The sequence below is a fragment of the Balaenoptera acutorostrata genome, chromosome 6 (assembly GCF_949987535.1).
Source record: "Balaenoptera acutorostrata chromosome 6, mBalAcu1.1, whole genome shotgun sequence".
Taxonomy (NCBI): domain Eukaryota; kingdom Metazoa; phylum Chordata; class Mammalia; order Artiodactyla; family Balaenopteridae; genus Balaenoptera; species Balaenoptera acutorostrata.
The window spans coordinates 108,342,895-108,366,933 of record NC_080069.1 but is presented as its reverse complement, the minus strand read 5'-3'; the positions used below and the strand labels follow the sequence as shown (position 1 = coordinate 108,366,933).

At 46.9% G+C, this 24,039-nt stretch overlaps 1 protein-coding gene across 3 annotated transcripts in view; it reads left to right on the top strand.

Annotated features, from left to right (window-relative positions):
- Positions 1-24,039, top strand: part of ASTN2 (astrotactin 2) — a 913,616-nt gene that overhangs the window by 196,070 nt on the left and 693,507 nt on the right. For all 3 annotated transcript variants that reach the window (XM_057548646.1, XM_057548645.1, XM_028165454.2), the window contains exon 3: positions 22,881-23,265. In XM_057548646.1, the coding sequence (XP_057404629.1) occupies positions 22,881-23,265 (385 nt within the window). The remainder of the gene's footprint in view (positions 1-22,880; positions 23,266-24,039) is intronic.

Genomic DNA, 24,039 nt, shown 5'->3' with positions numbered 1-24,039 from the left:
AAACCTTTATGATACCTCCAGCCCACATATCCCTGTTACACTTCCATGTTATTCTTGCTTTTCCAGACTCCTCCTGACTTTCCTCCATTAAGTACATCAAGTACTAAGAATGCGGAGCTCATTTGGTACAGAGAGAAACTCAATTATATCCACCAGCAGAGTGTAAAAGAAATGGAGGTTTGAAATATATTTATAGGTTACAGCCTCTAGGTGGAAACTTGCCAGTTTTCAGTCCGGCAGTCTATAGGAATGCTCAGGAGGATGTCAGCTGAGTCCAGGGGAACCATTCCACATAGGAAGCACTCTCTAAGAGGATCTATAGTAATGCGAATGTCAAAGTTAGCTCCAAGTTAAATGAAACTAACTGGACCCTGTAGAACAGTTTGTAAACTGGTAGCCCAAGATCATCTCTAAGCCACAGATGAGTCTCATTTTGTCCACAGTTTAAAAAAAAAAAAATTGGTTGCCCAAAATTTGAAAATCAGGTTTCCAGTGAACGTATAGATTATGTGTGTGTGCACGTGCAAAACTGCATGCTCTATGCACAGTGGATCCACATTCTTGGATGGCAACGACTGGCTGGATTTCAGTAGCTGATAACCCTTTGGAAAGATCACATGTGCTGTAGTTTGCCATTGTCCCCACCACTCCCTGTTGTCTTTTATTGTATCCTCCTCCCTTCCCTATGTACATTCTCTGTAGATATTTGTGTTTAGGCCCCTTCTTCACAAGATACTCACTGCTTGAAGTGATAAAAAAGTCAAAATGACCTCTAGTGTGAATGAAACCAGATGGATCCTTTAGAAGGTACTCCTGGCTTGTAAGAGTGCAGTCGTCAAAGTTTCTTCTAGCTGAAAATGTACCCAAACTAATCCATTAGAGAGAACTCATGAGTCATGCAGACCCTGAGGAGCTACAGTGTCAACTCTGAAAAGCATCATAAGGACAAATTTAACCAGGACTCAGGTAGTCAGGGAGTGAATGTGAACCTTGTGCTACAGCCTTATGATATGCAGAAGATGAGACTGAGAGTATGGTGTCCAGGGCTGGAGAGTGTCTACCAGGGAAGCAGAAAGCCTGGGTTCCATCCTGAGTTACATCCCTGATGTGCTGAGTGAGTCTGTACAAAACCCTTCCGTCTCTGGACTTTAGACCCCCATTTGCAAAACTGGGATTGGACTAGATAAGTTCTAGAAACCCTTTCAAAGATTGTTATCCTGGAGAAAGACCTGACACACGTTACGGAAGGGCAAGTCTGTAAGAAGGACCATCTAAGGGCAGCTCGAGCGTCTGCTCTGAATTTACGACGACTGCCCTGGATTATTGTCACTGCCTGGTCTCTTGGTCCTCTGCTCTCTGGCTTCGTGGTATGTCCCCACCTCATCTCCTCCTCTCCCCCTCCTCACTCTGCTCCAGCTGTAGCAACCTCATGTTCTGGGAGCATGCCAGGCACAAGCCGTGGAGGACATTGCTTCAGCCTGTAACTCCCTTTTCTTTATTCTGGCAGAATCCTACTTTTCAAGACTGAGTCCCTCCTCCTTGAAACCTTCCCAGTCCCCTTCCACTATCACACACACAGTCACACCCAAAGTCGACTGGCTTTGGGATTCCGAGTCCGGCTCTGCCTCTTACCAAGAGTGTCACACAGTTGGCAAGGGTGGCAGGGCCGGGAACCCAATGTCCCCAGTTCTTGCCACCAAGTCCCTGGACCTTCTACTTGACCAGCGACTCATCTTAGTCGCCACTGTGACCACAGGTAGGTTACTTGACCTCTCTGAGTCTCAACTTCTGCATCCAAAAAGGAAGGATCAAAATAACATTTATCTCATAGCGTTGAGAGAATTAACGAGTAAGCATACTAACCACGTGATCCTGTGCCTGGCACCTAGGACGCACTCACGTTCTTTAAATGTAGAGAGAGGGCTGCATTCGTTTCTGTGCTCACTTGCAGCCCATGCCTGAGCCTAGCACAGAGAAGAAACACTATTCTAGGAGTCATGGGACTTTATGTTCGGGCCCTAGCTGCCTTATGAGCTCTGTGATTTGGGGCAGGAAGCTTAACTTCTGTGAGCCTCGGTTTTGCCTTCTAAGCAGTGGAAATGGCCCTGCCTGGCTTTCAGACAGCTGCTGTCTGCAGCACTCACTGGGGCTAATGAGCAGGAGTGAGAAGGATTGGGGTTGTCTCTTGAAACCGGAGAGAACACTCTGCAAACGTGAGCCCTTGATTATCATTCCTCACACCAATGGCGTCCTTTCTCCAGTGGGAGCTGAGAGCCACTTGCTGCCTGACAACAGCGGCCCAGATGTTGTCAACATCTGTCTGCTTCGCTGGGCCTTTTACAGAGAGAGGAGGAAAAAAGGAGTGAGGGAGGATCGTATTCCGGAAACTGTGGACAGGTTTCCCTAACTCCTCCTGCTGTCCCTCCCCCGCTTGTAGCCCCCTGGGAGGAGGGGCCACTTCTCATTCCTCTCTGGGCTCCAAGTGTCCTGCCCAGTGTCTGGCTTAGGAAACACTGGCTGACTTGATTGTGGGGACTCAGTGCTGCCTTTTGTCTCTGGGGGGATGCTGTTAGCCAAGGATGACGGGGCCTCTTGGTTACCCCAGTAGAGTATATGATGACTTTGGGGTTCAGGAATCCTGAGTCTGCTGCTGCCTTGCTGTGTGACCTTGGGCAGGGCAGATTCACCCTCTGGGCCTCAGTTTTCACAATGATAAGGTGATGCACCTAAGGTTCTACGAAGAAGCATTCCTTGCCTGATGGATCCTTGAGTATTGTGGAATATCTTCCAGCTGGGAAAGACTGGAAGTTTAGTATCTGCATGGTGAATAGACCATTGTTTCCCCTTTTTGTTTTTTTCTACCTGGGAGAGTGGCAGCTTGGCAACTTGGAGAATAATAGCCAGTGCTACTGGGTACCAGGAACTTCACTCACATTAGCTCATTTAATCCTTACAGCAATCCTTCCAGGTGGGCACCAGCATCCTTGTTTCTCTACTGATTAAACTGAGACTCAGAGAAGAGAATTCATTCTCTTATGTCACACAGCTCGTCAGAGAAAGAGTCATTCAAAATTTCTTCTAGGGTGCTCTGCTTTCCAAGAAGTAATGAGTCTCTCATCACTGAAGGGTGTTGTGGAAGAGATTCAGTCACGGGCTGGGCCAGAGCCAGAGATGTTGGTTGTGGCCTTATCAGTTCATACACTCGTATAAGCTGTTCAGCAGTGGGAGGCCCCTTGCAGACCCCCTGATACAATCTCCTTTCATAAATGAGGCTCTGAGAGGAGCAAGGGCTTGACCAGCATCGCTCACCAGCCTCCCGGAGTCAGGCCGATCTGGGTTTGAACTCTGTCACCTACATCCCTGCCATCCCACTGTCCCTCAGTGAGAGCCTACAAAGGGAGCCCAGCCCCTGTTCCCAGGCCATGGATACACAGGGCTGCGCCAAAGGACCTGAGGGAGTACCTGCAAACCAGTGGGTCCTCTTGCCCAGAGCCTCCGGGGATGCACCTCCGCCCTTCCTCCCTGCACTGGATGGGGGTGGGAGTGTCTTTATTAAATACCTCTTTCCTCCCTCCAGGGAGTGGGGTGGTAATTGCAGCTCTGTAAGATGGTGGGGTTTCACTTTGCCACCTTCCCAAAACCATGGCCAGTGGCAGCCGTCACCCTGGGCTCCTTGGGAAACACGACTGCGTGTCTCCAAGGAGACTGTCTAGCCTGTATCCCCCAAGTGCTGGAGGCAGGAGGCCTCGCACCAGCGTCTCCTCTCTGACTCCCTGCTTGCAGACGGGCGCACAGAGAGGAAGAGTGAGGAGTGCCAGAGCGTGGCACAGCGGCCATTGGGACTTGACCTTCAGAGCTACTGGGCCTCATTGACCAGCCCTTCTAACAACCTTGAACAAATTACCTCCTCTCTCTGAGGCTCAATCTGGGAAAAGGGGATAATAACAGAACCTACTTCACAAACTTGTAAGGCTTAAGTAAAATAACGTTGGTAAGGTGGGGAAGGCAGGGACTGGTTGTCTCCCTCCCTCCATGGTTCAGGCCTTGCTCTGCATTCTCTCATCTGAGGCCAGCAGTGGAGCCTGAACCAATGTCAGACACAGAAAGAAAATACCAGCTACCTCTGTTTTGTTCGCTTTTGGGGGCTAACTTTTCTTATTACTCTTTTGCCTAATTTATGTAGCACTTATAAGGTGCCAGACACTGTACCTAGAGCTTGACCTGTATTAACTCACCTTTCTCTCCCAACATACCCATGAGGTACGTTGTATTTATTTTACAGGTGAGGACACTGAGGCAGTGGAAGAGGTTGCCCCTTGCGTGGGGGCAGAGTCTAGGGCTCATTGTACCCGACTGAATCTCAAAGTCTGAGATTCGTCCATTACCTTGTCTATTATCAAGCCCCTGCTATGTGTTAGGCATCATTTCAGGCACCGAAGATGCCAAGCATTGAACAGATAACACCCCTGCTCTCACAGAGCTTACAGCGCAATACAGAGGGAGACTCAAATGTCAGAGCCAGGCCCCGGGATCCCACATCCTGCCCTGAGTACCCTCTCCTTTGCTCATGACATTCTTTAGACAAGTCTCCAACCAACCAGCAGGCTGGTGTTTCTTCCACTGCTTGCCCACTGCCCCATTGTCTCCAGCTCACTGCCTGCAGCCCAGGACAGCCTCCTTGGCACTTCCCCGGGACGGTAGGAAGCACAGAGCCCAGTTACCACTGCTTCAGGATGGTGGCCATCTGCGGGCTCTCTCAGAGCCTTCACGTTTCTGCGTCTTATTCAGAATAATCCTCATGTTTTGCTAATGATGGAAGGCTGTGTGGACTGTGGGATCCTATCAGAACTGAATTTATTGCTGAGCTCTGCCACACCGTAGCCCTGGGTTCTTGCACAACTCATTCGGCTACTGTGTGCCTTGGTTTCGGCGTATGTGTAATGGGACTCAGCTCTACCCTAGCCCCATCACACCGACATCACCGGATTCCCAGGGCTGAGAGGCCCACAGCTGGCCTAAGAGGAGCTTAAGGCCTGGAGTCAGAAGGACCTGCCTTTAGTTCCCTGGAAATGTTATTTAATCACCTTCCTCATCGTAAAATAGTACAATAATACATTTTCTCCCCATTTCAGAGATCTTCAGACTGTAGGGCTGGGGCTAGAGTAGGGGAATGAATGCTTCACTCATCTTGGGCACGGAATTGAAAGGGTTGTCAAAACACTCAGGAATGCATTCATTTTGATTTTTTAAAGTAGTGTATTAAAATATTATTTATCTTGATTACTAAGTTTTTGGCATCCCTTTACATTTTGCATGCAAGATGAGTGCCTCCCTCGCCTCGCCCTGGTCCCAGCCGTGTAACGCAGAGCTAACTGCTCAAATGAGGGAGTACTGCAGGGAAAGGCTTTTAAACCTAAGTGCTGTGCAAATGATGCTGTTTTGTTGCAGTGGTAGTTGTTTATATTGTTTGCTTGTAGCTACAGTAATATACTTTTAGATGGGAGGAGATTTTTCCAGAGGGGAGAAGAAACCCTCCCAGATTTTCTACTGAGTCTTAAAGGTCTGGGTTCTGATCATGGGTCAGGTCTGATACAGATTCATTTTGGAACCTGGAGCAAATGACATAACTTCTTTGAGTTTTCTTACCTGCAAAATGGGTATGTTAGCACCAACCTCAGATTCCCTGTGAAGATTGATTCTGTTAGTGCAATTCATTTGTCAGTGCCGATGAATGTCTTGATATTCCCCTTGGCAAAATGAAAGAGTTCTTTTTTTCTAGTTCTGTTCCATGGAACCCTAGAAATTTCAGACTCCCAATCTTCACTTGAACTGGAAATTTTTTATGTTGTGTTTTTTTCCAGAAATGGGTACCCAATTAAGATTTTTTAAAAAGGAAAGCGTTCACAAACTAATGATAACAGTGTTGGCTAACCTGAAGAACTCTGAGTTCCTTTCTTTCTCTTCTGACAGTTGGAAAGGGAGATTTTAGTTTAGAAAGATGAGTGTGTCTGCTCCCGCCAGGTTTCTCTCCAGCCCCTGCCGAGCATGGCATGAGCATGGCATGAGCATGGTATGAGACGCGTGGCCTGATCAGGAGAGCTTAGCTGGCACTGGAGGACCGGGAAGAGAAAGGGGAAGCGGGGTCAGGGGGCAGTGGTCTGGATGCCAGGCACGTCTGTATGGTCTCTGCTGAGTTTAACTAGTCTCAACTCTGCATCCCAGACACCATTCATCCCTGCCCACAGCTTCCTTTGCAGCCTGTTTGCGGGCAGCTGGGTACCACTGCTGCCTTCTCTGATCTGGGGAGAGAGGGTTGGCTCTGCCTCTAGCCCTCTGCCAGTTACTTCTCCTGTGACTCCCCTTCCTGCTGCCCAGCCCTTGTATACAGCATTGCAAAGACACGCTTCTGTTACAGCCAAAGTCCATCAACATTTTAGCAGGGAGTCATTGGTCCAAATGGAATCTTACAGGGAGGGATCTCCAGTTCATAAGACAGATACAAGAAGCGTTTTATAACAGTGGAGTCCTATCATATGCACATTTAATTTGCATGAATTAACCTATATATGTTTTATGACAAGAGATACGGAGACAGAAATTTAAGAAGTTGGGTCATTTTCTCACCACTACACTCAGTGAGCATTTATAATCCAGAGGGAAAATGCGATGGGAAACATGAAACTGCTGTCTTCCTTGGTCAGTCTGAATGTCCACTACTCACAGTCGGTGCTGTTGTGCCCTGTGTGCAGTTCTCTTGTTTAAATATATCCTTTTCTTTCTTGCTTTTTTTTAAGTGTGGTTCTAAATTCAAGACAATTATTTCAGGTGCTGAGTCAAATAAATAGTAACAGGGCCATTTCAACTGGATCTTGAAGGATGAGCTGAAATGTAGGTTTCAGTATTTATAATGCAGTGAGAGTTTTGAGAGTATATTTTAATTTCATGCATGTGTATTGCTTACATACATACACGTGTATGTAAATAGCACTTAGTGATTTTCAAAGCCTCTTCACCTGCATCCTCTCATTTGCTTCTCCCAACCACCCTGGGAGTCAGGGAAGGTAAATCATCATTGCCACTTGACAGGTGAGGAAAGAAGCTTGAGTGACTTGCCCAAAAATCTCATTAAGAGAATTAAGTTCTGAACTCCTGGCTTCCACTGAGCCTGATACTGATTTAGGTCCAGCAATTTTCCGTGATATCTTCCTTTTGAGTGAGGAGCGATTGCTTGAGGGAAACTGGAGACAGGGCATCCTTCCAGAATCCGGCCCCTCCCTGCTTTCCTCAGGAGTTCCACTGCCAGCCTGCTCTCTGCCTCCTGGAAGGGCATGCAGCCCTGCATCCAGGGAGGCTTCATGAACGGGAGACTCTGGCGAAGCCCCTAGAAAACTCTCTTGTTGACAGCAAAGGGGGAGGAGCCCCAGAAACCAGGCACAGACAATGGGAGGGAGGGAATCATGCCAAAATTCCTCCCTGTGCAGAAGAAAGAAACAAATATTCAAATTGGAAGTGTCCACTGAGAACAAAAAGGAGAGGAAAAACCCACACCTAGTTGCATTGTGGTGCAATTTCAGAACAGTATGGATAAAAGGCAGGGGGATGTAAAAGCTTTCAGAGAGAGAGAGAGAGAAAAACACACACACACGCACACAAATGTTCCCTATAAAGGAAAGAGAGACAATGCAGTTGTTGGTGAATATGATAATAGTAACAGAACAATTTGCTGAGAACATCTATGGACCAAGTAGTGGGTATTGAGCCACCCAGTTTGTGGTGACTTCTATGGCAGCCTTGGAAATGGATATCCCCAGCTTCCTTGGGGGCACAGGATTAAGATGAGATTCAGAAACAGGGACTTTCTCTGGGGCAGTCCTATCCCACCTCCACCTGTTCCTCCAGGGTGTTCTGGTTGGTTCAAAATCCACAGGGCTCTGGAGGGGCCAGGAACCCAAGCTAGTTGTTCTTGATTGAGCTCAACCCGTCACCAACATGGGAAGGAGGTGACTCTATGACATGGTCATTTAGTTGAGCTGCATCTAATTCCTCTTTAATTGACACAGTTCCTGGGCTCTCCCATACCTCATCCTTCCAGCCCCAGGCTCTAGTGGCCCCTGAATGATATGTCTTCTTGGGTGGCTGGTTTGGGCGAGCTATCGCTGACCCCTTTAGGCTATGAAGTGCTGAGGTTTGGGGTTCCTGTACTTCACCCTGGATTTGAGCTAAGGACAATGTCTTGGAAGCCCAGCTGGGGCTGGATCTGAGGGAGGTCCTTGGAAGGATATAGATGCAGAATCTTAGGGAGGGATTGGGGAAGCAGAACTTGGAGAGTTGCCTTGGAGCAGCCCAGCTTGTGACAGCAAGGCCTCAGGGAACACGTTCTGAGGTGCTTAGCACTCATGGCAGGGATAGGGGCTTAACCGTGCTTCAGTTGGGATGTTCCCTGAACAAGGAAGGAAAGCATCACCTACCAGCGCCCCCTGCAGCCTGTGCCCTGGGTTGCCAGAGGCGTTCCCCAGGGCGGAGGGCATCACGGAGGTAAGAAGAGTTACTAAGAGTAAGGCAGTTTGTAATGAGGTGGATGGAGTTAGAGTCTGTCATACAGAGTGAAGTAAGTCAGAAAGAGAAAAACAAATACAGTATGCTAACACATATATACGGAATCTAAGGAAAAAAAAAAAAAAAGGCCATGAAGAGCCTAGTGGCAAGACGGGAATAAAGACACAGACCTACTAGAGAACGGACTTGAGGATATGGGGAGGGGGTGGGGTGAGATGTGACAGGGTGAGAGAGTGTCATGGACATATATACACTACCAAATGTAAAATAGATAGCTAGTGGGAAGCAGCCGCATAGCACAGGGAGATCAGCTCGGTGCTTTGTGACCACCTAGAGGGGTGGGATGGGGAGGGTGGGAGGGAGGGAGATGCAAGAGGGAAGAGATATGGGAACATATTGTATATGTATAACTGATTCACTTTGTTATAAAGCAGAAGCTAACACATCATTGTAAGGCAATTATACTTCAATAAAGATGTTTAAAAAAAAAAAAAAAAGAGTAAGGCAGTAGGTGGCTGGCGATTCTCTCCGCTAACTTGGGGTACTCAGGAAATGCTGAATTCTGTGTTTTTGAAAACTCAGGAGACAAGGAGCAGGAAGGTAAAGAGGAAAGGGTGAATCGTACCAGGTCAGCCCTGACGGCTGCAAGGAGGGCACTGAACGATTTTTGTTTCCCGCCTCTGTCATTGCTCAAATCAGCCTCCCCTTGAGTCCCCTCTCTTCTCCGTTCTCATTGGTTGTCATCTTGTGCTTGACCCTCTGCCCTTAGTAACTACCTTTCCTGGGGTTTTCCTGATCAGGCCCAGTAGGGGAGACCCCCCCAGGCTGTCACAACAAGCCTTCCAGACAATTGACAGCTCCATCACCGGTGCTGGGAAATGGCAGCAAAACAGTGCCTCCAAAAGACCCCTAGTGTGTGACTTGTGATAAGTTTTGAAGAAACTTGATGGGTAGATTATGAAGGCGTTGGAAATATTGGAAAGCCTCTGGGTTTGCAGCTTTGCTTTCTGTGACTTCAGTGACTCTCTGCCGGAGTTACTGCTGGTATTGGGTTTCTTCTTTCTTTTTCAACACTTATTTTACTAAGCATTGCTCTGTGTAAATCACTTGGCAACAGAGAAAGTTCTCTTATAAACATGAGTCTCAAGATGGGTCCTTACATAAAGAGGAGAAGGTACCTGTTATCATGGTCTTTTTAAAGATGGGGAAACTGAGGCTCAGAAAGGTGAAGTGGCTGGCCCAGGGCTGTACGGCTGATCAGTGACAGCCAGGACTTGATGCCACATCATGGATGTCCCCTTTCCCTTAAAGTCCTATTATTTCCATCCAGGTATAGGACTAGGAATAGCAAATAGGTATAGCTATCAATTTGCTTTCTGTGGAAGGTGATTGTGCATGAATAATTGGGTCGGACATCACCTCGCCTCTTTGCTTTCTGGTTCATAGTCTCCTGAGAATTTACAAGTAAGTAAATGATTAAACAGGCTTGGAATGCAGACCAACTTCTCTTTGCCCCCAAAGCAAGGAGAAGTAGCCTGACTGTTGTCCTGTTTGCCTTTTAATTACCCACAGTGCCCCTTCCCTGACCCTAGGAGGGTACTAACAGCAGTGTGTGTGTGTGTGAATTCACTAAGTATCTTCCAGTCTTCTAGCCCTAGGACAGGACTCAAGGATGCTTCAGACTCAGCCCTTTCCCTTTTGGGGCTTCCAGGCCATTTGTGGAGACATCTATCTACCCACTCATTTATCCACTTATCCATCCATCCATCCATCCATCCAAAAGATATTTCGTAAGCACCAACAAAGCACTGAGTGCTACTCTCAGCACTGACAATAAAGTAATGAACAAAATGGAGGTCCTATCTTATGGAAGTTCTATTCCATTAGAGCCATAAACAAAGTTAACACATGAATGTATAATATAACAGCAGGGAGAGGTAAGTCCCCTTTGAAACCAGTTAAACCAAGGAAAAGAGATAGAGATGCTGTGATGGACACCAGAGTGAGGGGCACTGTTCACCAGGGGTGCAAAGGGAGGTCTTCACTGATGAGGCTGTGTCTTGTTTGCAAACCAGCACCTCCACCAAACCTCCTTTCCCCACCCAAGATTTCTCAAGAAGCCAGCTCACATGCGAAGCTCCCTGCCTGTATGAAAGTTATTTTGAGTGTATTAAGTGTTGGCCAGCTTCTCCGTAGCCTCCGGCTTCCTTGAGAGTCCGAGCTCTCTTTTCTGTCTCAGAAGGCTGGGCTGTTGGCACAGTGGTTTAAGGTTGGCACAGTATTAAGGACCTCTCCATGGACCGTGTGTGTCTGCAGCACGTTCCCTGAGAACGATGCCCTGAGCAAAGGCCACAGGCTCCGGATACCACCGACTCTAGGGACAAACTGAGAGCTTCAGGATTATCGTGGACTCTGGATTCTGGAACCAAATGTGTGCCCTGCCTCTAACTGACTCTGCGACCTTGGGCAAAGGCACTTCTAGGCGGCTGTCTTTCCTTGTCTGTTAAATGAAGAGTGCTTCACTCACAGGGCTGCTACGGCCACCTCGTTAAAAAATTACACATGAGGACCAGTGAACTTTCTGCAAACTTCTTCAGTTTATAAGGGGGTAGGGCCAGGGCTAGGACATAAGTTTTCTGATTTCTTTCTTAAGGCAGTTTTCCTCTGTCAGAATTTTTTAAACCGCCATTTACTGACCACTGGCTTTGTTCTAAACATCGTCTTGAATGCTTTGTGCATTTACTTGTTTAATTCTCACAATAGCCCCATTCTGTGAAGACTGCTCTCCTCAACTTCCCAGTGAGAAAACTGAGGCTTAGAGAAGGGCAATGACCCACCCAAAGCTGCACAGCTGGTACACGATAGCTCAGGTACCGGAACTCGGGGCCATCACCTCCTGCATGGTTACCCAGGCTATTTAGTTGGTTACCCAGTCTCTCTGTCACTTTTTGGGTATGAGTATACTTGGTTAGATGGGCCAGCCAACTCCGCCACCTTTGAACTTAACTGTAATTGGAATGACAGGGAAGTCCTTTTTATTCCCATTTCTTCTATGTTTTGCGCTTAGAAACTATCAGAACCTTTGCTTCTTACTATGTTTCCTTCTGGCATAGAGCTTATCAAACTGGGCATTGCAGTCATTATCTGCTTACTTATCTATTTCCCCAGACTGACTGCAAGCTCTTGCGGCCTTATCTGGGTATTCCTAAATCTAGGCAGAAGGTTTGGCACAGGGACGGGGCATGACAGTAATAGCAGTAACAGTCAAGCCAATAACGGCCATGTATTGATTGTTTTTTTATAGGTCAAGGGCTGTATGACATATTTTACATACATCATCTTATCTAATCCTCACAACAGCCCATTTTGGTGAATGGGTTTATTCCATGTTAGGACTGCAAAAACTGAGCTTCACAGAGAGAAGGTCACACCACTGGAAAGTGGTAGAGCAAGAACTTGAACTTGGACCTGCCTGGTTCCAGGCATGCCCTTAATCTGGTGAATGAGTGAATCAGTGAATGAGTGCAAGTCTCCTCCATAGTCACTTGGGTGCATCTGTTTATCTTCATGACTCAAAGAATAGGAAAAAAATCAATCCTCTCAAAGGTGCCCCCCCCCATCCATCTTCAGAGTGGGATTTCTGACAGAACTTGAGAGGCCACCTGAGGATGTGGAGAAGGATACTGATTTGTGCTAAGTGCCTCCTGTGAATTGTTTTCAGCTCTCTCTCCCACACAAATGGAGAATTGCCACACAGATGTAGGTATATGTCAGTCACCTACCCTCAAAGAGGCATTTATAATGGATTCATTCATTCATTCTTCCAAGAAGTAATTGAGGATCTACCATGTACCATGTACCATTCAAATTTATTCAGAAATAAATAAAACCCTGCCCTTCCCTTCACTGCCTCTCACTGTAGAAATACAATCAATGCATAATGAGATCTACTCAGTATTGGACACTGGGCTTGGTCTTGGGTACATGGAGTTGATTAAGGATGCCCTCCAGGGGCACTCAGGGTGATGAGAGGGCAGTTGGAAGACAGAAGCATGAGTCACTGAGGGTCCTAACAGGTGAGTACTTAACCAGCCAGAGACAGCAGGTTTCACAAAGGCTTGCTGAGAACTCATGACCCAAGAGCTGAGGTTTAAAGGACTGACAAAGAAGTGGGGGAAGGACATTTCAGGCAGAGTGAGTGGCATGAGCGAAAGCACAGCTGCGTGAGATGGTGCGAGGGATACAGGATGTTTCACTGGCGTTGTTAGTTCATGCTTATACAACTGAAATGCGAGGCGGGATGTCATGAAAATATATATATTTCATCTGTTCAAAAATGCTTTCACGTTTGCCTTTGCTTTTCTGATCTGGAATATTGGAGCTGGAAGGACTGTTAGAAACCAGCCAACTTTATCTACTCGCTCTGAAGAGGGGAAGGGCCATGGTCAAGGTCACACAGCTTGGAATCTGTAGGAGGAGAGCAGGGTGATCAGGGGAATGTTTTGGGAGACTGTACAGAGAATATCTCATACTTTAATGGAGGGAGTTTGGTGGCTTCACCATTGCCTTGTATCTAACTTTTCAGGAAACAAGGCCTTGCATCAATAACAAGGAAGCTAACATTTCCTGACATCTAGTACTTGCAAGCCATTATGCTCAGTGTTCTATAATGCAATCTCATTTAATCCTCCCCAAACCCTCTCAGTTAGGTGTTAGTGACCCAATTTATAGATGTAAAACTAAAGAAACACAAGTGATATACCAATGACACCCAAAGGAAAGGTAGCACAGCCATGACTCAGATCCATGTCTGCCTGACTCAGTGTTCATTAGCTTTCCTCTTGATGAACTGCTATAGCATTCAGAATGATCGCCCAGGATTTGGCCCCCATTCTGATCTGATCTAAAGATGATTAAGAAAGTTTGAGCTGGATGGGGAGTGAGTATGTCTCAAAGAATTTCTGCATTTTTACTTTATTCCCTTGTCATCATCTTGGGAAATAAAATAGGGTCGCTAAAAGATACATTATAAGTAGATGATTACTTTAAAAGAAAAAGGTTTCATTTTCTATAATGGGACCTCCTTAAATAGGTCACCTACATCTGTCTAGTGACAAAGAGATAACTATAGATAAATATAGCCAGCTATATATATATATATATATATAAAGATAGTTGTGAATATATTTTTATACACATGAGTACATACATACATGTATATAATATATATTATATACATGCACATCTTTGTTGTTCATTTATCCTTTCCTAATTGTTCACGCGTGTAAACTTATCTCTTCATTTGATTCTGTGCTGGGATCTTTCATAACCTTCTGGGAGCTTACCTAGGAAAAAAATTAACACATAGATTCATCTCTAAGCCAGTGACAGAATCCACACCTCACTGTCACGTTGGCACTTTCTTTCTCTCCCCTTCCTGCCAATCAAACACCAATTCTTTCCACCCTGTGGTGTGTCTTATTTCTACCCCATTAGCTAACTACTCACTTCAACTGCCCTAATCTCAGGTCTCATCTTCTCTCTCTTAGACCAGGGCTTCCTCAACCTCTGCACTATTGAAAGAAATAATTTTTTGTTGTTCCTGGCTATCCTGTGCATGTAGGATGCTTTCCTGGCCTCTACCCATTAAATGCCAGTAACACCTTTTCCCTAGTTGTGACAGCCAAAAATATCTTCATTACCAAATGTCTCCTGCGGGGCAAAATTGCCCCCAGTCGAGAAGTGCTGTCCTAGACAATTGTGAATAGCTATCTCACTGGTCTCCCAGTTTCCAGTCTCCTCACCACATACATCCAATGTGATCTCACCACTCTATTGCTTAAAAAAAAAAAAAAAAGTCTCGGATCCTTAATGCCTAAAGAATAGTCATGCCATTTGCACTATGGTTCTGACCTATGTTACCATCTTATTCTCCTGCAGCTCCAGTGGCCATTCCCAGTCTGTGAGAGAGTGGGCCTGCAGTTTTACTGGAAATAGCCCCAGGTGGGAGGTCTTATCCCATATATTTGCCACTGGATTGTGTGTTCTCAAGCGAGTTTATCTTCTGAGCTTCCACTTTTTCATCTGAGCAATGGGTATAATCATCTAACTAGTTGGGGAGCTTGAGCATCAGTAACTCTAATACAAGGTAGAAAATGCTAAAGCTCCTGAAGTAAGGGTTGAGATGAAGTATTCTGGGAATTCAGAGGGTAAAGCGATTCCTTCTGGCTGAGGCTGCAGACTGGGAGATCCCAGAGGAGTTCACCAAGGAGATGGCAGTGAAGGTAGCCGTGAAGTCTGCCTGATATTTCAGCTTACAGATGTGGGGGTGAGGAATAACAAGGAGGGCAGCATTCCAGGCAGAGGAAATCTCAGAACATTAAATAGGAACAGTGAGTTCCCACGTGGTTGAATACTTAGCATGGTGCCCTATCGTAGGCACACAGCAGGGTTGGTGGCATGGATGGGGGAAGCATACATTTCGAGAAGAGTATCTCAGAGGCATACATTTTGAGATATAAGTTAAGCTATTGATGAACATGAACTGTCAAACTGCAGGACTTTCCAGCTTACTCAGTGGGGAGGGGCTTTGTTTCCCGCTGTGCCTTAGTTATGATAGAAGATGGGTTGAGAACAGTGAAGGAGATGGAATAAAGCCTGGGAGATGGTTCAGAGTGTATTGAAATTATCATGGTGAAAGGTAATGGTGACTGGGACATAGGATGGAGAGAAAGAAGGGTTGGGGAAAGAAACTATTTTGTAGATCAAACTGTCAGGATTCATGATTTCTCAGCAACTTTGGGGAGTGTTGGCTACATAGTCTGCCTCCAAAACCATTTCAGGATGTTCTGTGATCTCGGTCAAGTCACCTCCACTCTCTGTGCCTGTTTCCTTACCTGTAGCACCAAGGGTTTGGACTATTTTCTGATAATCCCTCCAGCTTACACACAGTCTGAGGCCTGAAAGAAGATGTCCCAGAGAACTTGCAGACCCAGCCCCTTTCCCTGCTAGCTGTCACTCAGCAAATGGCCAGGAGAACACCCAGTGGATCATCAGGCCTCAGCTGTCCTGGGGCTGGCTGTCGGGACCAGATACAAGTGACGAGAAGGGAAGGACATTACTTGGGAGAATATGCATGTTCGCAGCTCTGAGGATTAAAGGCCCATGTTCTTATCACTGCCTAACAGAGTATTATAAATCCATTCTTAGAATACCAAATCCTTCTGTGGCTTGGCCGTTGTGAGGGAATATTAAAAAGGCCAAAGACAGAAATAATCAGTTTCCGAATGACACGTTGTCAAATAAAGCATTTCTCACATTATCCCTTTCTTTCCTTTCTCTGGCTCCTTCTCCTGTGCCTGGATGTTTTAACCAGAAAAATAGATTAAAATGGGGCCAGGCTGAATGGAGTTCTAACTTTGACTTTTCAGAAGGCTCTTTCGGTGGGGTGGTTTTGGGGGTGCTTTTTATTTTTCACCTCTGTGTGTTTTTCAGCGTTTGATATTGTGTATGTAAGCAAACCAGCTGGAGGCACGAGCATTGGGATAAAGGCAGAGCAGCAAAGAGGGGCCATACAAGGTCTGATCAGGTGCCCTCTGGATGCTGGGGTCAGATTTACATTCCTCTGGCAAAGTCTGGGCAAGATTTTAGGCTTCTGGATGTTTATTAAGCACCTTCCTGGGCCAAGCACTATGTTTTAGGCTGGATAAATGAAAGCTCAGAAACTAGAGTGGGAAAATGGTTAACCAGATGATTAGGTGGTAGCAGTGTAGCCGGATAACTGACAACCATGGGATTTGTGAGGGAAGGGAGCTCAGCCTCATCCCAACATGCAGAGGCAAAGGTGTTCCCTGAGGAAGTGATGTCCCAGCTGAGATGGCTGGGTGAGTTGAGCTGAGCAGATGAAGAGGAGTATATTAGCTTCCTAGGGCTGTCATAGCAAATTATGACAAACTGGGGGGCTTAAAACAACAGGAGTTTATTCTCTCACAGTTCAGGAGGCCAGAAGCCCCAGATCAAGGTGTCAGCAGGGTTTGCTCATTTGGAGGCTCTGAGGGAGAACCTGTCCCATGCCTCCCAATAGCTTTTGATGGTTGCTGGCAATCCTTGGTTTTCCTTAGCTTGTAAATGCATCAATCTAGTCTCTGTCTTCACATGAGTGTGTGTGTGTGTGTGTGTGTGTGTGTGTGTGTGTGTGTGTGTGTGTGTGTGCGCGTGTGTGTCCTCTATTCCTTTTTTTAAAGTTTTTGTTTTGTTTTCAGTATATTTTCTTGGCCGCACTGTGGGACATGTGGAATCTTAGTTCCCCGACCAGGGATAGAACCCGCGCCCCTTGCGTTGGAAGTGCAGAGTCTTAACCACTGGACCACCAGGGAAGTCCCCTCTATTCTTCTTATAAGGACACCAGTCCTTGGATTTAGGGCCCACCCAATCCAGTATGACCTCATCTTAATCAATTACATCTGCAAAGACCCTATTTCCAAATAAGATGACCGTCTGAGGTTCTGGTTGGACACGATTTTGGGGGTGGGTATGATTCGAACCACTACGAGGAGGGAATGATTGAGCGCTCTGGGCTGAGGAAGAAGCCATTGGGGAAGTGCTCAGATCATCACACTTTGAGATGATACTAATCACACAGTGTGACTCCAGGACAGGGTATGAGGTAGGACTTGTAGGGAAGGGAGGCATGAGAAGGAAGCAGAGACCTAGGCATGAAGGGGCTTAGGGACCAGGCTAGGGATCTGGACATTATTCTGAGGGTGGGGGAAGGGAGCCAGGAAAGGGTTTCAAACAAAGGGGAAGGGTATGAAAGGATTGGATTTGGGATAGAGGAATAGAGAGGCTGAAGGACTGAGGCTGGTGGTGTTGACATTTGTGGAGCCAGACTTTTATCTAGATCTTTCATTGTCTTGTTTAATCCTTAGCTTAACCCTTCACATTGGGACCAATCAGCACATTTTTTAGGTGAGTCTGTTGTAGCACAAGGAGGTAGAATGTCGCAGCCAACTTGTCATGGCCAACAGCAAGCAGGGACAGGGGCTCCCACGCTGGCCTGTGTGCCCCCAGGTTACCTGCTTACCCCATCACATCACTCTGCCCTTGACATCGCCCACGCTCACCGTTGCCTGGCTCCACTGAGGGATCTGAGACCCGTAATAGAAGGAGTGAGCTTCTGTTATTAGAGAGGCTTCTAGTAGGGAAGATTCCAGGGCGGATGGGAACACATATTCCTTCTCCTGTCTCTTTCCCACTTCCTGCCTGACAGCTCAGTGACAACTTCAGACCCATAAGAAGGTAAAACTAATCACCCGAGGCTTGTGCTGCTTGTGGTCTCACAGAAACCTACCCCTAACGAACAGACTGAGATTTTTATTTCTGCAACTCATGGCCACATGTCCAACCTTGTCTGTCTTGGGCCGCCTAGAGGAAACACAGTCCACATTAGATTTGGCTTCAGGTTGTCCCTGAGGCCAGCAGGACCTCAGCTTGCCACCCCTTGAGCCTTGGCCTCTTCTTAACTTGCTTTCTAAAAGTTCACAGCCTTCTCCTTACATCCTCTTTTCCCCTCCTGGGCTCCCTGATTGCCCTGCAGCATTTTCTCCACCGCTGGGGTCTGTGTTTGCTCCTGGCGGGTGGTGTCAGTGGCTGGACACTCTGCCCTGCTCCCCTTTCCAGAGTCAGCGCCTGCTTTTCTGTTTGCTTGCCCTGGTGAAGGAAGACTGCAGAGAAGAGGGGGTTCAGCTCTGCAGGAGTGGAGCGGCACGGCAGCCTGGACCCATCCAGGTGGATGCAGATCATAGTTTCTTCTCGATTTTGAGTTACTCATCTGCTTTCTTTGGGTGAAATGTTCCACTAGGGCAGAGGTGGCTATGTGGTTCTCTTGAGCTCCTTTGCCTGTGCACAGCACCCTTCAGTTGGCAAGGACCATCACAGCGGTGTTTAGATTTCATTTGCACAACAACCTTGCGGATACCATGAATGAGTATCGTGAGCATCACGGGTGTACCGCGTGCCAGGCACTGAGCACAGCACTCCGTGTCCAGGAACTCACATCTAACCTCCCTCTATAAGGACGCTTTTCACATGGTCTTGTGAATGAAAAAATTGTGATTCAGAGAGGTTCAGCCCTTTGTCCAGGATTGCCCCATTTTTATGTGATAGCATGAGATTTTAAAGATGTCTTTCTGACCCCCAGCCTTTGCCCCTAACTATGTGCTATACTATTCCAAGTATTACCAAGTTGATTTTACAGATGAGTGAACTGAGGGTCTCTAGGGCATCTGGGAAATTCGAGATCACATAGTGAGTAGACTTGAATTCAGAACCTTTTCCTGCATGCTCTGAGCCTACCTCTGAAGGTAGGGCTGGTCAGTGGTGCTTGAAACATCACCCCGAGCTGCTGCTAAGTCTTGGGTGAGGCCCCCTGAGCCCTTTAGGGGCCCAGCCTGGGGATGTCTGTTTCCGTTGGTCAGTGGCACAGTGAGACCTTGATTACTGGAATTCTCTTTTGCCCCAGTTTTCACAATGAAACCCTGATCTGTAATGGAAGCTGTGTGGTCATTGGCGTAGCTGAGCCGGTGGGAGCGGAGCTCAGGGCAGGCTGGGGAGTGAGGGAAGGGAGCCTGTGCTCCACTAGGAGGGCTGGAGTCACTGGCCTGGGGTCCTATCAAATGAATCAGCAGATCATTGAGCTAAAGGGACTCCCAAGCTCAGCTTCCATCAAAGTGGGCTGAGGGAGGTGGGTGGTCTTCCTCTGCCGCCTCCTTCTGGAAGCTCCCTAGGCTGGGAAATCTGTGCCTAAAGTTGCCGAGGTAATTTGAGGAGGCACAGGTGAGGCTGGGCAGGGGCTGATTACACCTTGGGTGCGCCTGTCCCTTCCCACCGCAAGCAAAATTGTGAAGCCATGATGCAGTGAGCCTGAATCTCAGCAACACTACCTGGGTTAACAGCCTCCTGTCTCTGGGCCTCTTTCCTCACGTAACATAGGACAACGACGCCTTATGTGCACATATGTAAAGGTAAATGACAGCATATGTAAGTGTTTGGTCCAGACTGAGAAGGATTTAGGGACCCAAGACAAGTTTTGCAGAATGAGCATTCAGGGGCAGAAGGTCAATCATCCATTCATTCATTTATTTATTCATTCAACATTAAATATACACTTGCTGAATGCCGTTGGCAATAGCAATAGCTAACAGTCTGTGAGCAGTTCCATGTGTCCCACACGGCACTAAATATTCTGCAGGCATCTCACTTAGCCTCACAATGATCCATTGAGGTGACCCTGAATACTGCCCTTATTTAACCAATGAAGAAACCAAGGCTCTGAAAAGTAGTGACCTAGTCAAGGTCACCCAGCCTCTTACGCAGTAGAATCTGGACTAAAACTGTGTCAGTCTGAGGTCAGCTCTTAGCCTCTGTGCCAGATACAGCTAGAGGGCTCTGGAAGCAAAGGATGGGGCTTCCTGCCCTCCAGGAGCTCTCTGGGGGTGCTTTATGAGCTGATCCAGGGCTGCGTGGGAATCCAGGGAGGCTTGTTGGGATACAGTGGTGGGGAGGGAGGAGTGGTGGTGGTTACCTGTGGGCAGGTTCGTTAAGCCTCATCTTTCCCAGGTCAGTTTTGGTCCTGGGTCTGCCCACAGGGTCAAACACCCATAATCAGGGTGGGCAGAAGGGGCCGGGGATGAAGGGCTCTGGAACCAGGCAAGGTCTGCCCCTCACAGCACATGAAACACCCAAAGGGGAGAAGATAGAGGGCTGAGTGAGGCAAGGCAATTTCCCGAAGGGTATCCATGGACCAAAATTAAAAGCTTCTCTGAAGAGTTTGCCTCGAGATGTGCCCACTGAATCCTGGATTTGCAAACAATGTTTTCCTTTTCCTTCTCGGGATTCCCTTTTACTTTGTACACCATCACCATCTTTCCCACTTTTCCTTTCCCTTCCTTTGCTCTGTAGAATCACTACGCTGTCAAATAACCACTGGCTATGCAGTGAAGAACTGGGTTCAGATCCCCTGCCTTACCACATCCTGGCCTTTTATTCCCAGTTGGACCTAGGATCAAAACCTGTGTGACTTTAAGCAAGTTACTTAACCTCTCTGAACCGCCTTTCCCTCATTTCATTTATGAAACAGAAACTATTACAGAGGATTGCCTTAAAGATTAAATAAAATAACATTAAGTAAAAGTAGTAAGGAGAGGGCCTGCTACTGTTTTATTGAGTGATAGTGTTCTTCCTGCCTCCTTTTTCTCTTCACTTATCTTTCGTATTATCTCTTCTGTCCACACTCCCCCCTCTGTCTCTTTCCTTTCTTATCTCTGGTGTAAAAAACTGACAAGTAATACCACATCACACATGATTTCTAGATGTAGAGCAATCTCTATTTTATGTTCTGTGGAGGGAAAAAAGGGTTTGTTCTTGTTTTTCTAGGGCTCCAGAGGTACTAAACTATACACACACACACACACACACACACACACACACATTTTTTTTGTTTTGAATTTTATTTATTTTTTTATGCAGCAGGTTCTTATTAGTTATCCATTTTATACATATTAGTGTATATATGTCGAGCCCAATCACACACACACATTTTACATACACTTGACAGATCGTACCCACACACACACACACATATACATAAATATGCATACTTATAGCTTTTTTTTTTTTTTTTAAGTATATTTATTTTTGAGTTCTGACATCCAGAGAAACCTTCCTGGGGATCCCACAGTAACTCACCGCCAGAGTCAAGACGGGGCTGTCAGCCATACCTGCAACCCTGGTCACCTCTTAGCCCACTTACCACCCATTCCCCATCCCCTGTGGAGGTGATGAATTCTAGCTTAGTGAGTTGAAGGACTTGCAAAAGGAAATCATCATTTTTTAATGTAGTCAGCAGGACAGCTGAATCATTTTAGTAAATAATGTTCTTCTTGGTCTAAACAGGTATCCTTTACAGCAGTCATCCCCCCCCCACCCAAGATAATCTATTCAGGGTTAGTTAACATCTGTCATCTTTGCTAGATGTTATACAAGTAGTTTTCAGAAATTGTCCTTGCCTTCAATGTGATCATAATTAAGGAAGAACAATCAGCCACATGGGTGTGGTTGAAAGAATACAGGCTGTGGAGCTAAAACACCAAACCAAACACACACACACACAGTGAGGCTCAGAGCTTGCCCTGCTATGCACCATCCGAGTTCTAAAGTCTCTTGATTTATTTGCCTCTCTCCCCCTAAACCACAAGCGTGATCCTCCCCAAGTGTAGGGATTACACATCAGGGACTCAACAAAGTGGCCCCGAATCTCCCAGGCAGAAAGCACAATGTATAATGAAGTGAAGCAGGATAACCGAAGGGGCTACCCCTGTTCATTGGAGATGCTTCTGGCACAGAGTGAAAGAAGGGAGGCGAGGAGAATACAAACCTTCCACCTCCAGCCCTTGACAGGTTCTATGGGGAACACAGACGTGCTTTGGAAATACCCCTGCCCTTGAGGAGTTCACAGAGCAGGATATTTCATGAGTCTCATGAATCATGCAAGATCCATTCGTAAACACTTTAGCCTGTTTCAATTTAATGTATGGTGTGCAGACTCAACCAAATATTTACTGGTTGGATGTGTTAAAGAAAAATAAACATCAGTATGCCTTAAATTTCTGATTAAGGGAACCCTAGAACAGTGCATTTGTTCATTCATTCATTCAACAAATATTTATGGAGCGCCTAGTTTGTCCCAGGCCCCCTGTTGGGAATCAGTGTTTATGATAATAAAAATATACATTATGCAGAAATTGTTTGACTTGACAACACTATTGTATATTCCCAGCAGGATGGAACAAAGGCTGCTGTGTCTTGAGCCCTCAGTGGACTCATTCTAGACATGAGGAAGCAAGGCTGAGAGGGTGTGAGCAAATGTCCTGGGGTCACTCAGCTGGTGGAAGGCAGATTCAGGACTCAGACACTCTGTGTTTGAAGCCACAGCCCTGACTCATCCCAGTGTTTAGCAGTCTGCATCACTCTGGCGTGACCATTATCCATCTCATTTGCTCCTCATGGCGACCTTCTGAACAAGGAAGGGCAGGGGTTCTTACTCACCCTTATACAAGTGAAAAGCAAGGTTCAGAGAGGTGAAGCAGTTTGTCCAAGGTCACACAGCTTGTTGGTGAGAAAGCCAGGTTTGGAAACGGTGTCGCTCTGAGGCTCTGAGAGCCAAACCCAGGGATCTGGGCTGAGTGTGGTGGACGGAAGACCCCCTCTGGCACTCTGGCCCGAAGAACAGTGGCCCATTTGCTTGTCCTTCTTCCCTCCTACTGCAGGGTGGCCTCATTGCACTGCTGCTGCTGCTGCTGGTGTTCACTGTGGCGCTGTACGCCCAGCGGCGCTGGCAGAAGCGTCGCCGCATCCCCCAGAAGAGCGCCAGCACGGAAGCCACTCACGAGATCCACTACATCCCCTCCGTGCTGCTGGGCCCCCAGGCCCGGGAAAGCTTCCGCTCCTCCCGGCTGCAGGCCCACAATTCCGTCATCGGCGTGCCCATCCGGGAGACCCCCATCCTGGATGACTATGACTACGAGGAGGAGGAGGACCCGCCCCGGCGGGCCAACCACGTCTCCCGTGAGGATGAGTTTGGCAGTCAGGTGACCCACACCCTGGACAGCCTGGGCCGACCAGGGGAAGAGAAAGGGGACTTTGAGAAGAAAGGTGAGTCTTCCTTGTTGCATCCCACCTTCCAGGGGGCATTTTGGGGAGCTGGGAAGAGGCGCAGGAGCTGGGCGGTTGGGGACACCGGAACTGTCTTCTGGGCTAAGCCATTTTTGATTTGTGGCCAACTTCTGTTGGGTTTTCAGAGTTTGTTTTCTCTGATTCTTCAGTGTTGATGGGAGGAAAGAAAGAGAGTGTCAATGTGCTTGGAATTGGAGTTTTGAGGAGCATCAGAAGTAATGTAGTCCAACATCTCTCCAGTGTCTCTTGATTACCTCCCTTGATGGCCTTCTCACTGCTCAGGCGAGCTCTCATATCATTTCCAGACACTACTATTGGAAGGTTTTTCCTTATACTGAGTTGCAATCTGTTTCCCTGGCCCTCTGTGTCAGAAAGTGAATCTGAATTTTTCTTCTTCAAGGCAGCTCTTGGGAAATGTAACAAAAGGAAAAGAAAAAAATAAAAGGCACCCTGTAACTTTTAGAAATCAACCTCAATAAACAATCCCATTTTCTTCAGCTACCCTGATGTGACATATTTTGAGACATTTCACCCTTTTGATCACTTCTCTAGATGAAGATTGTAATTTGTCATGTCCTGGCGTGTAACACCAGAACTGACAGACGCTCCTCTTCCTCAAGGTGGGAATGCTCCTGTGCTGAGAAAAAAGCGATTTTCACATCCCTCTTGCTAGCTGTTATGCTTCTGTTGATGCAGTTTGAAGATCACATTTGTTTTTTGTGGGTTTTTTGCCGTTATTACTGGCCCATAGTT